Source organism: Nicotiana tomentosiformis, chromosome 6 (genome assembly GCF_000390325.3).
Source record: "Nicotiana tomentosiformis chromosome 6, ASM39032v3, whole genome shotgun sequence".
NCBI lineage: Eukaryota > Viridiplantae > Streptophyta > Magnoliopsida > Solanales > Solanaceae > Nicotiana > Nicotiana tomentosiformis.
This window is the reverse complement of record NC_090817.1, coordinates 35,094,070-35,105,939: the sequence shown is the minus strand read 5'-3', so window position 1 is coordinate 35,105,939 and position 11,870 is coordinate 35,094,070. Positions and strand designations below refer to the sequence as shown.

The following is an 11,870-nucleotide window of genomic DNA, read 5'->3' as shown; positions in this document are numbered from 1 at the left end:
GTAAAATGGATGTGTGACGTCTCATCCATAAAACCAAACAATCTTGAGATGGGGAATTCCTAACTTCGAGTCTTTGAGTCTAATAGTTGTGCAAGTAGGAAAAGCAGCTTTGTGTTTATATCCTTAATTAATTATGAGGAGGCAAGAACAGCCTCTGTAATCCAGTTTACAAACGACGCAAGAAATGGAAGGGCAAGTAATTAAATGTTTTGATAAGCATTGATTGGTAATATGGCAAAAGATAGATGGTACATAATTAGTATATAATAAAAATCTTAGAAACTTTACCGTAAAACCATCTCCGCAGGCCCAGGGGGGTACTTGTGCTGAAATGTGGAGTTGAATGCTGGATTTTCTCTAGGAGTGACCTCATAATAATAATAATAATCTGTCTTGTTCTCAGAACATGGGCAAATATCTATCAGCTTACCACCACATTTGAGCATGCATTCTATTTATATCTTCCTATCAATTTAATTAAGTAAAATTAAAAAACAAGCACGTTTAGAGCTAATTTGTGAAGGATCAAGTATGAGTGTGAGGGTAGCAGTTTAGTGGAAATAGTACGTACCACGTTACTAACGGATTCATCTAATTGAATTTAAGGCTTTTGTTCCAATTGGAAGTATTCTTCCTTTCCACTTTCAAACAAATAACATGAGGAATTTACTGGGAGGACAATATAATTGAAGATTTTGCTGGGGTATATACTTTGTTGTCAAAATAAATCACTTCATTTTCATAGGAAGTGGTCCATCACCCAATTTCAATCTTCTGCTATCTTCGGATGGGTTTTAATTGAGTGCAGTACTGAAACCAACTTGTCTAATAGTATCAATTTTAGGAATGATTGTTTTGGTTCAGCGAATGATCCATTACAACAAGTTAAATTATACCAGTAGCTAAAAGAAATTACACTATCCATGTATATAAGTTGTATTGATGTAAATTTACCACAAACCTTGCATGGGATTGTGCTGAGAAATTACCTATGGGTCCTGCAATCATTACAAATAATGACGTACAAGAGCAACAACGGATAAGTACAAAAATTCATTTCCATCCTATCTTTACCTCATTATATTGGGAAAATACATTTGCCACGTGTCTAATTCCATATTACATAAAATACAACATATTCAACTATTTTATAATCATTAAACGAAGCCCATTACTTCCCCGTTCCACACAGCCAGGCCAAACAAAATCTGCCTACCGTTGGGCGAACATATTGACGTTCACATATGCTCGGACATCGATAACTGTTACAATTGGTAGCATATCACAAGCTAATTACACAATGAACTCTTGATGAAACAAACTTCTAGGTTCTCAAATCTCAAGCTGAGTGTTACTCCAAAGAGATTAGCCCTCTGTAATCCACCAAGAAGCAGAAAAAGAAAATGGATGGAGGCTTCTTATTTTTAAGCTTTTGCTTGAAATCATGGGCCCAAAATTATCCTTCCATAGTTTTGAGGACATTGAGTAGAAGGTTGCAAGGGCAGAGACTCGAAGCCCGTGCCCTGAATACGATTATCTATAGATCCAAATCGACTCATGCCACCATTTACAATGCCATAGCATGCTGCAACAGCACCTGGTTGTACTACCATCATACTAGAACTTGAAACCTGAACTTGGTTACGTACATTTTCTGCAGGCCGTGTGTGAAGTTGTCCATTGCTCCTATTCTCCATACCATATCCTATGCCAACACCTAGATCCAAGCTAATTGAGCCATTCTCTTCTGCCCTGACCCGTGAACTTCCAGTTACAGGCGCCGATCCTGCCATTTCATGGCTATGATTCCTAGCTGTTGGTACATCGTGATTGTGTTTCCCCTCATAGGTAGTAATTACAGCTTTGGGATCATGGGATGCCCTCTCCACATGTTTCCTGACAGGGCATCCAGCATTGGTGCACTTGTAATAACTCCTGCATCACATTCATATGAATACCTTCAGAAAAGATCATAAGAAACTTATCGCTAGAGTGAAGAAAATTTGCAGGTTTAAAGATAAACTAACCATTTACTTTTGCTAAAATGATAGCTAATAATCACCCTCTCCATAAACAAGAAAAAATTGAAAGAGAGGTCAACAAATGTAGGTTCTTTCACCTCCCAACATAAAGTACGTCAAATTAACTAAAACATCACTGGGTCCTCCATGCAAGGATATTCAAAAATTTTATCAGAGATTTGACAAATTGTTAGACACATGGTCTCTCTGCCTGCTCGGTCTTTAGTTTAGCAACTTCCAACCATGAATGCTACTTGAGTTTGAGGCTATTTTAACTATCAGAACAAAAGTTTAGGAGATCAGATATTCATGCATCAGTTTTTTTTACTTATTCCTGATCAAACATTTATCTGAAAATAATCATTTAAGCCAGAGCACCATTCATCCTCTACTTAGATGTTTCACTAGAAGTACATTCAGCTCATTCTGAAATGTTTGTTTGATAAGCGGCAATTATTTTTCTTCTGGGGGGGGAGGGACTGCTGAAACAAGGACAATACAATCAGGTCTTTGGCAAAAAAGTGAAATGCTGATCGGTCCAGCTTTCCATACATTAAAGGCAGAAGGTTCGTGCGCAATCATGCAGGTGCATGTTTAACCTTGCCTTAACTCACCTCAGTTACGAGGCTATGGGAAGCTGAATGTAGGACCTCCAAATACTTAAGGCCAATAACTAAATGAGCAGAGAAAAGGACATATTGGATCAGTTTAGATAAGGTAAAAAAGCAAATAAATGATTGCTTAAGTGACTGCTTCTCCAACAGTAGCTTCAAATGCCGTAGCTTTAACTTAACTTGCAGGGAATCAAGTGGTAATTAACCTCTCAAGAAAATTTCAACCAAAATAAGCAAGTTGTCAAAGTATTATCAATATATTCAATAATGTCACTGCTGCCACTAGGCAAAATCAAATTGCACACTGTGACTGTGTAAGAATAGGATTTGACAAAAAGAATATATATCCAGATATTTCGCTGAGTTATAGACTCAAGTCTCCTATGATTAAGTGGATAAGATACCATACAAAGTAGCATGCTTTTGCTGGCTTGTGGTAGAAGAGGCTGTTCTAACAGGACAGCCTGATGAAGAGAGGGACACAGCTGTGTTCTAAATGCATTTTTGTGTGGGAGAGAGATGGAAACAAATAGTCATCTGTTTATCCATTGCAGAGTTACCAGTACTCTGTGGCAATTCTTTATGAGTATGGAAGGACTCAGATGGACAATGGCTAGAAAAACTGCTGAGTTGTTAGCATGTTGGAATGATCCAGACAACTTTGTGAGACAGAAGAGATGGTGGAGAATTATCCCAGCATGCATCTAGTGGACAGTATGGTGGGAGAGAAATTCAAGGTGTTTTGAATATGTAGCTAACTCTGAACAGAAGATCAAGATGAATTGTATATTTTTGTTTCATTTTTGGTGTAAAGAGGCCCTAGTAGAAGATGTAGATTCAGTAAATGACATCATTGGGGCATTGAAACTAGTACAGGACTAGGTTTTTGCTTTTGGGGCTTCCTGTATTTTGTTTCTCTTAGCAGTCTTTGTGCTAAGGTTACTCTTTGAAAATATATATAAAATCTGTTACCTTCTTCAAAAAAAGATTAATTGGACAAGATCCACCCAAGTGAATAGCGTTAGCCGGATGTGTCTTGTAGGAGGTAAATCCCCAAAGAATTTCCTGTCCCTGTGGGGAGAGATGTCAACCTATCTCCTTTCTACCAACACAAGAATTCACAGAGTAGCTCAAGTTCCTACCTTAGAGATAAGTGGGGGAGAGGATAAACTAGAGATACATGCATTCCCACTATTTTATCTCTCGAGATCCCAAGCCAACCAGCCTCCAAATGCAATGCAGCTTGGTTTCTTAGTGTTGGTATGTCGGTTGGATAAGGAAGAAGGATTATAACACGAATAATATGTAATTAAGAGCAAATTACTTTTCTTCTTTTTGATAACCGTGGTGTGCCCGGGCTAGCTTGTGCGCAACTTGACTAATTCAACGGGATACCTGCTACCTCCCACCAGCAACAGGTACAAGGTAGTTCAATCCATCAAGGCTTGGACATATGGAAAGAAATCACCTAGTATTTTTTGTCTCCACCGGGAATTGAACCTGCAACATCATGGTTCTAACCCACTTCATTGACCACTAGACCACACCCTTTCGTGCTAGTTAAGAGGAGATTACTTTTTATTGTTTCAGCTTTGATTCATGCAATAAAGGGGTGGATTGACGTTAGAGAGGAGGTTCATAATGCAAACCTATGAAGTTAGACTACCAGTGCATTCTCTAACTGTACTTGTCAGAAAAGGAAAAACTATCACCTTACCATTTTTTCAAAAGGAAAAAAAAAAAAAAAAAAACCAACCACAGTAACTTTTTAATACTTATTTGCAAGTTTGTTAGTCTAACTTTATGAATAAACTAACAACTCCAGCTGGATCATTTTATATCCGGTGTTTGACTGGTCACGGAGTTTAACTAAGACTTTCGGAACATACCAAAAATACTACCAGAACTTGTGGTCGTAAACATGCCACGATATTTCTATGGGTATAAGAGAAAAGTCATTAACGGTAAAATGGAACTTAAAAATAAAGAACTTTTAAAGGTGTGATTTTCTTTGGAATAGAGTAAAAAGGAAAGACTGCTACATTAAATAGAATCATCTCCATCAATCTATTATTCCCGCTAGCAATTTTTATACGTATTATTAACGCTACGATACACATAAATAGGAGAGGATTTGAGACCAAAAACAAATCTAATGGAAAAAGACTGAGTGTAAATAATATAACAGAATATATCACAAAAAACTTAGGTGGAGATGGGGTCGGCGTTGGTCAGCAGAGTCACTGCTAGATGGGCGGAGGGAACGGTGGAGAGCTAAAGATATTTATTTCACATGATAAATTTTATTTGATTTATGTACATGGCTACCATGCAACAAGAATTGACATAAAAATGATTTCAAATCACTTCTCAACAGTCAGTACACAATCATCTAAGATTTCATTTAAAGAAAGTCTAATTAGTTGAAAATGGCTTATCATTCATTCTAAGCTGATTATGCACAGACCCAAGGCTTTCTGCTATAACACAGATGACTTCCTAAGATCTTTCCTGCTATAGCTGTATGGGATTGTCAATTACTTTCCCAGTTCAATTAAATATCACCACTACATCTCATCTTCCCAAAACAATTGAATATATATCTCTTCACTTTGCTAAGTAACACTTCTATTGAGAGGGGAATCTCTTGAGTCGACTAGAAAAATGGCTGACAACATTATGGGAAACTCCCCCCAAAAAAATTAATCTATTTGGACCATAAAACAACCTCTTAAGTCTTAACCACCTTGAACTTCAGACAATTAGCATTAGACGCCACAGAGCTAGAACGACTTTGAGCAAGAGGGTACTTGTACCTGAAACTGACACAGGTTGGTAGGTAGAGAATACCTAGGGGCACGAGACAACTCTCTCAAAGGAATTTGGCAAAATAGCCCCGTAACTTCAAGAGAAGGGGTGCTTCCTCATAAAAGGGGGTCGCAGTGAATGCTTTTCGTACCTGGGATTAGGATTTCCACGGACCACCTTTTGACCGTATTTCCGCCACCTGTATCCGTCATCCAATATATCAACTTCACTCACAGTTTGAACAACAACGCGTGGTTCACGGATAGGCTTAACAACTGGTGTAATATCCATCCCGCCATCCATTTTCCTGCTTAAAGACTCAATTGTTAAAATCAAATTACATCATAGAAATAACTTTAGGGCCTTCCTTTAGTACTTACCTTCTTTTCGCAAATGGATCATCCTCGTCTAGTTGATCATTAGCGCTCTGCAACTGGGACACTGTACCTTCAAGACCATCATCTTCTGCTAGTCGAGGTGATACTGGAGTACTACTGGGTTCAATGTTACTGGTGTAGGCATTAGTGTTGAATTTGTCTTCAAGAAAGATAAACCAGAGAGAGGAATAACTCCATATGAGATTAAGGAAGCTTCAATAAAAACTACCATGTCATGCATTTGTTGAAGGGAAACAACCCTTAAATAGCTATTCACTTTACCTTCTTGACCAGTGAAGGATGCTTCTTTCTCACTTCTGTCTTCCTGGATGGACGTAAGAGCACCAGGTGTAAACCTACGGCTGGGTTGAGGTTTAGGATGATCATGTGAACCTTTATAGACAATCTCTGTTATTTGTCCTTCAGGAGAGCGCTCAAATATCTTTTTAACTTCACAGTTTGGGTATGTACATTTGTAGTAGCTCCTTGGGAATTCACTACCTTTAACAAGTTTCTGGCCATACTTTCTCCAGTTATACCCATCATCTGATGATCTCTCAGCTGTTATCGATGATACATCTCTATTATCAGCATGTGACCCTTGCGAGCTTGGATTTGAGTGACCTCTCTGACTTATTTCCTCATTATCAATTGCAGCAGCATCAGCAGCGGCAGTACTAATGGACGAGGCATCTAAACTAACAGGTGCAGGTAGACTCACTTCTTTTGAATTAGGCATCTCACTTCTAACAAGAGCTGAAGGTGCAAATGACTGAAAAAGATATCGATCTTGAATTTGATTCAGTGGTTCACTTTGCTGTTGGTTCAAACCTGCAAAGGTCTTCATTACAACAGTGTATTAGGAACTAACTAGATTCAACTTGGTTAAGAAAATAATGAGGTTCACATGTAGCTTGAGGTTCTAAAAGAAGAAAAAGCTAATTAGAAGGGGCAAAAGAAATCAAAGATATGCAGGGAATAATTCCAACCCCTGTTGGACTCTCCGCCATTAAATCCATAAAATGTAGAAAAAAAAAAGGAACTGCTTCCAAACCCCAAGTATCAGTCAAGTATGAGCCTTTTATCCACACGCACACAACTGCAGGAGAAAATAAATAAAACAGAGAAGAAGAAATTGGCAACAGATATGCAAACCAAATACATGGGGCAAATCAATCATGAATCATCATTTTTCTGGCAATAAGTAAACACCTTTTGACTGGATTTTTAAAAGCTGTATTCCATTCTTTTCATTTTTCAGTCAATCTTCAAAACTAATTCATTTAAGGGTCTTGAAACAGTAACGAAAGAGATGCTATCATTGTACCGCTCTATACTTATGTTAAAGTGAGAATAAACCAACAGAAGCCACCTATTCCTACAACTTTGCTTACAAAGCAATTATGTGATAATCATATGCAAGAATTTGTCTTTCTCTCACTTGCAGCGTCTCATTGGCGAAAGAACTGAGACAACATTCTTTACATTAAATGCCTGTTGTATATTTGTAATTCATACGTGACGAAATTCATCTTTTTATAAGGTCATATGTGATAAAAATCACACGTAAGACAGTAAGAAGACCAACAGAATTTCTTTGACTGACATATCATTATAAAAATTTGTTTTTCTATCCTAATGCTTGCATTAGGGTAGGCTGTCTACATCACACCTTGGGGTGCGTCCCTTCCCCGGACCCTGCATGAACAGGGGATGCTTTATGCACCGGGCTGCCCTTACATATCATGTTATAATTAAAAGCATACAACAGGCATTAAGTGCACAGAATTATGTCTCAATCCTTTCACCAATGAGATGTTGCAGCTAAGAGAGAAAGATTTCAAGAACACCATGTCAGATTATTAAAGCAATTTCTGAATCAAGCACTGTTCAATTTATAAAGTGGACTTTGGCAATTGTGAAGTTTTAAAGGTTAGGGAGTGAAAATAACTACTCCATTTATCCCAATTCATGTACCGATAAAAAGAATAATATCTTTCTATATTTAGAAACAATTTAACTTAAAATTTATCATTTTACCCTTGATAAGATGATTTATAGCCACACAAATACCTATGACTTGTTTTAGACCACAAGTTTCAAAAGTCTTTCTTCCTTTCTAAAACTCTGTGCCCAATCAAAGTACATCCCATAAAATGGGATGGAGGGTAGGGAGTAATATTCAATAGTGCTCTTCTTGTATTTCCCTGTGTCTAATCTTCTTCACACTTAGGCTTTGAATAAGAGTTAAGTGATTTATTTCCAATAATACCAAGGATAACAGTCATAAGGGGATTACCGCAGCTTCCTTCGCCAGTGATCCTGATGTAGAACTAGATCCAATAGCAAATTTAAACTCAAATTCGCCGGTCGTTTCACCATATGCATTTCCACTGGAACAGCTTCTCATAAATGAAAGGGCAGCACTCCCGCTAGAGCCTTGCATTAGTTGAAACTTGGAGAAGGAACCTGTGGTCGGGGACGGCTCAGCCTGCAAGTTATATGTGAAATTACTATTCGTCGATCACAATTTTCTTTCTCAATTGAAATAGCATCTGAACATAAGATAACCAAAGTGATAAAAAAAAATGCCTCGTTTTTCTCAGCTTCCTGCTTCTTTATTTGGGGGGGGGGGGGGGGAATCCTTTTTTCTCTTTGCAATGTAACTTTATCAATTTGGGTGAAGATACTTTCAAGAAAGATAGATGCTACTTATAATAGTTTCAAAGTTATTCATTACCGGTCATTAAAGTGGAACCTTTCCATATACGGCTCAAATGACACATACAGCAGGCATGCTTATAATAATCTTACTGGTTAGAATAACAAAAAAACAGAAAAATCTCTGGTGCCATTATTACGGTCACATTCACAACACTAATATATTTTTTCTCTAGGGAACAACTTAGTGGTGAGTTGAGCACCTTGCCAAAAGGATGGTTCAACATGTGAAGAAACAAAACTGACGGCTAAATATGGAGAGGAAGAAAGAATATATATTCTACAAAAAATCTAGAGGAATAATTCCATCAGCTTCCCATAAAGTAAGCATCAGAACCAACGGTTGCAAATCGCACAGAAATCCATATATACATATGTAAGCATATATTCATACATATTCCCCAAAATTGCACAGGAGAAGAACCACGAGGTCTAAGGTTAGAATCCTAATGAAAGCAAAAAATACTAGGTGATTCTCCTATCTTCCTAAGGCTTGGTGGGCAAAGTTATTTGGTACAACCATTCGAGGTAGTACGTACTCGTGGAATATTTGCGGTGCGTGCAACCATCGTAAAAACAAATAGCACTCATGTGAGGAAAAAAGAATCAAGCGAACAAATTGCAATGTAACGAAAACAACCAAACATCTAATATATAATTCCAAACGTACTTTAAATCACATCAATAAATTCCTCCGGTCCTCCACTCTTCAGAGTATTATTATTAGGTGAATAAAGCAGTATCTAAAACTTAAAGTAATGATGCAATTAAACAAGGAAAACGAATATTTAGTTTAGCATTCCACTCAAATTGAACATAGCACAACTGTATTAAGCAAAAAGCATCTAATTAGGGTATCGGATCCCGAATCTGAATGTGAAATTCTCAGAATATTAACCGCAAGCATAAATTTCTTCAACAACGGTTTAAAAAAAAGAGAACTAACTTTGATGTTAGAAAGGAGTACGGGAGATTCGAGAAAGGAAGAAGGACTGAGACCAGGAGGGATAGTGATACATGCGGAACGAGAGATCGGGAGCTTAGCGGGGGACATGAGCTTATATTTAGCACCTCTACTGCTGTTCGATCCAACGGCGGAAGCATCGGAGCTTGAGATTTTGAGTTGCTGCTCCGAAGACTCATTAATGGAGGGTAGTGGAGATGAGTGGCTGTACTGCTGGGAATAATGAGACTGAGACTGAGACTGAGAATCTTCCATTGACGATTCAGAAGAGCTTTTTTGGAGGTAGGAGAAGTACACAGTCAAAAGGAGAAAAACGGGAATGGGGTTTGTGGCGTCACGTGGGGAGTGGGGTTGGACGAACAAGGGAAAGAGATATTTTTGCCTTTTCCACCAAACTAAATTAAATAATTCAAATAACTCAAAATTTAATTACTACTATTATACTTTGGAGGTGAAAGAATTTCTTCTGAAAATATTGTTCAGATTTTGAAAAAAGAAATCTCGGCAATTAATTTCAACTAAGTGACACTAGAGAAAAGTTTTATCAATTATTTCAAATTTGAAGGAAAAACTTACTCCAAATGTGATTTTCAGATGTTCAAATAAAAATAACAATGAAATACTTTTCTTTAATGGTGTTTAGCTGGAGAAAATTTGTTTGTTTTTTTAATTTCTTTTTCCCATTATATATTGTTATGAACCTTACGACAAGTTAAAAGTTTAATTTGAATTGGTTCCTAGTAAGGTGGTGCCTATTATTTTTTAGCTTTGGAAGATTTTATTGGACGCATTTCTTAGCCTCTCATACTACTCAAGTAGGTGTGTGTTATGTAAAGATGAGATACAACCATTAAATACTTTAATGATTTGGCATACTTAGTTTTTAATAAAAAATAGAGAAATTTGTAAAACAATGATTTTTGCAAACAAACGCCGCTTAAATTTAAAAGTTACCTAAAATTTTAAAAATTTAAACCCTCCGTAAGGTGTCGTGATGGCACCTAGTCTTTACGACTAGGTAAGCTTAACATTTGCGGAAAATATAAAGAAAACACAACATTTTAAAGATAAACAGTATAGTTTAAATAGCCAAGAGTAGTACCACTCGCCATACACAAAATAATTTTCCAAGACCCGGAATATCACTAAGTCACAAGTTGCTATAATCTATGTAGCTCTATACAAAAGTCTGAAGATAATAAGGAAAGTCTCTAGACGAGGGAGTAGAAGGGGACTCCGAAGATCTGCGGACGCAAGCAGAAATACCTTGAAGTCTCCTAGAATCGGCAGCACGCACTAACTCCAAGGCTAATAGTTTGTACCTGGATCTGCACACGAAAAACATGTGCACGAAAAGGGCATGAGTACACCACAATGGTACCCAGTAAGTGCCAAGCCTAACCTCGGTCGAGTAGTGACGAGGTCAGGTCAAGGTCCTACAGGAGTAAATATAATAAATTAAACAGTAAAAGATATAAGTAGAATTTACGGTAACACAGTTAAAGAAATTCTCGAAAATTTAACACTTAAGGGAGCCCTAGGCTCAAAACAAGGTAAACACAGTGGGAAATCTCTCGGGATACCGTCCCGTAGTTTCAAATGAATATGCAGTATAGGGGGATCTCCCGGAATACGTCCGTAGTCCCAATTTAAATATGCAGTACAGGGGGATCTCTCGGAATACGTCCGTAGTCCCAATTTAAATATGCAGTACAGGGGGATCTCTCGGAATACGTCCGTAGTCCCAATTTAAATATGCAGTACAGGGGGATCCCTGGAATACGTCCGTAGTCCAAATTTAAATATGCAGTACAGGGGAATATCCCGGAATACGTCTGTAGTCCCAATTTAAATATGCAGTACAGGGGGATCTCCCGGAATACGTCCATAGTCCCAATTTAAATATACAACGCAAGATGAAATGGCAGGTATGGCATCGAGTTATACAGTTTATACTAGACGCAGATAAGGCAAATAAGGACTTAACTAAACATGACGCACGAAATGTCAATTAGGCAGTTAAAAAACGTAAGCATGCTTCTCTAGTCTAAGTTTCACAATTAAACGTATTAGTGCAATTTAATAAGGAAAAATATAATTTATGATGTAGAAAGGAAAAACAAGATTTTTGCAATAATAGCCCGTGTACGTACTCGTCACCTCACGTACACGGCCCCCACACACCAAATAATATCAAGATATCCTAAGGGGAAGTCCCCAACACAGGGTTAGACAAGTAACTTACCTCGAACCGCTCAAATCAACTCGATATCACGTTCTTGCCACGAGTATCCGACTCCAAATGGCCCGAATCTATTCAAAACAGTACAATAATATCAATACGCGCTAATGGAATGTATCCCAC

At 37.7% G+C, this 11,870-nt stretch overlaps 1 protein-coding gene and 1 non-coding gene across 4 annotated transcripts; both read right to left on the bottom strand.

Annotated features, from left to right (window-relative positions):
• Positions 1-1,040: 1,040 nt before the first annotated feature.
• LOC104088622 (probable WRKY transcription factor 20) lies at positions 1,041-9,864 on the bottom strand. 3 transcript variants are annotated; one of them, XM_009593332.4, is made up of 6 exons: positions 9,488-9,864; positions 8,120-8,311; positions 6,103-6,661; positions 5,824-5,980; positions 5,595-5,750; positions 1,041-1,935 (listed from the first exon to the last, which is right to left on the bottom strand). In XM_009593332.4, exons 1-6 carry the CDS (start codon positions 9,758-9,760, stop codon positions 1,443-1,445), a joined length of 1,830 nt encoding a protein of 609 aa, XP_009591627.1. In that variant the 5' UTR covers positions 9,761-9,864; the 3' UTR covers positions 1,041-1,442. The 3 variants fall into 3 exon arrangements, with proteins under 3 accessions (XP_009591627.1, XP_009591628.1, XP_009591629.1); XM_009593333.4 differs by having other exon boundaries at positions 9,613-9,851; XM_009593334.4 differs by lacking the exon at positions 9,488-9,864 and adding an exon at positions 8,561-8,769.
• LOC117274743 (U6atac minor spliceosomal RNA) lies at positions 3,620-3,747 on the bottom strand. The gene has a single exon (XR_004504926.1). It is a non-coding gene; the product is annotated as a U6atac minor spliceosomal RNA (small nuclear RNA).
• Positions 9,865-11,870: the final 2,006 nt, after the last annotated feature.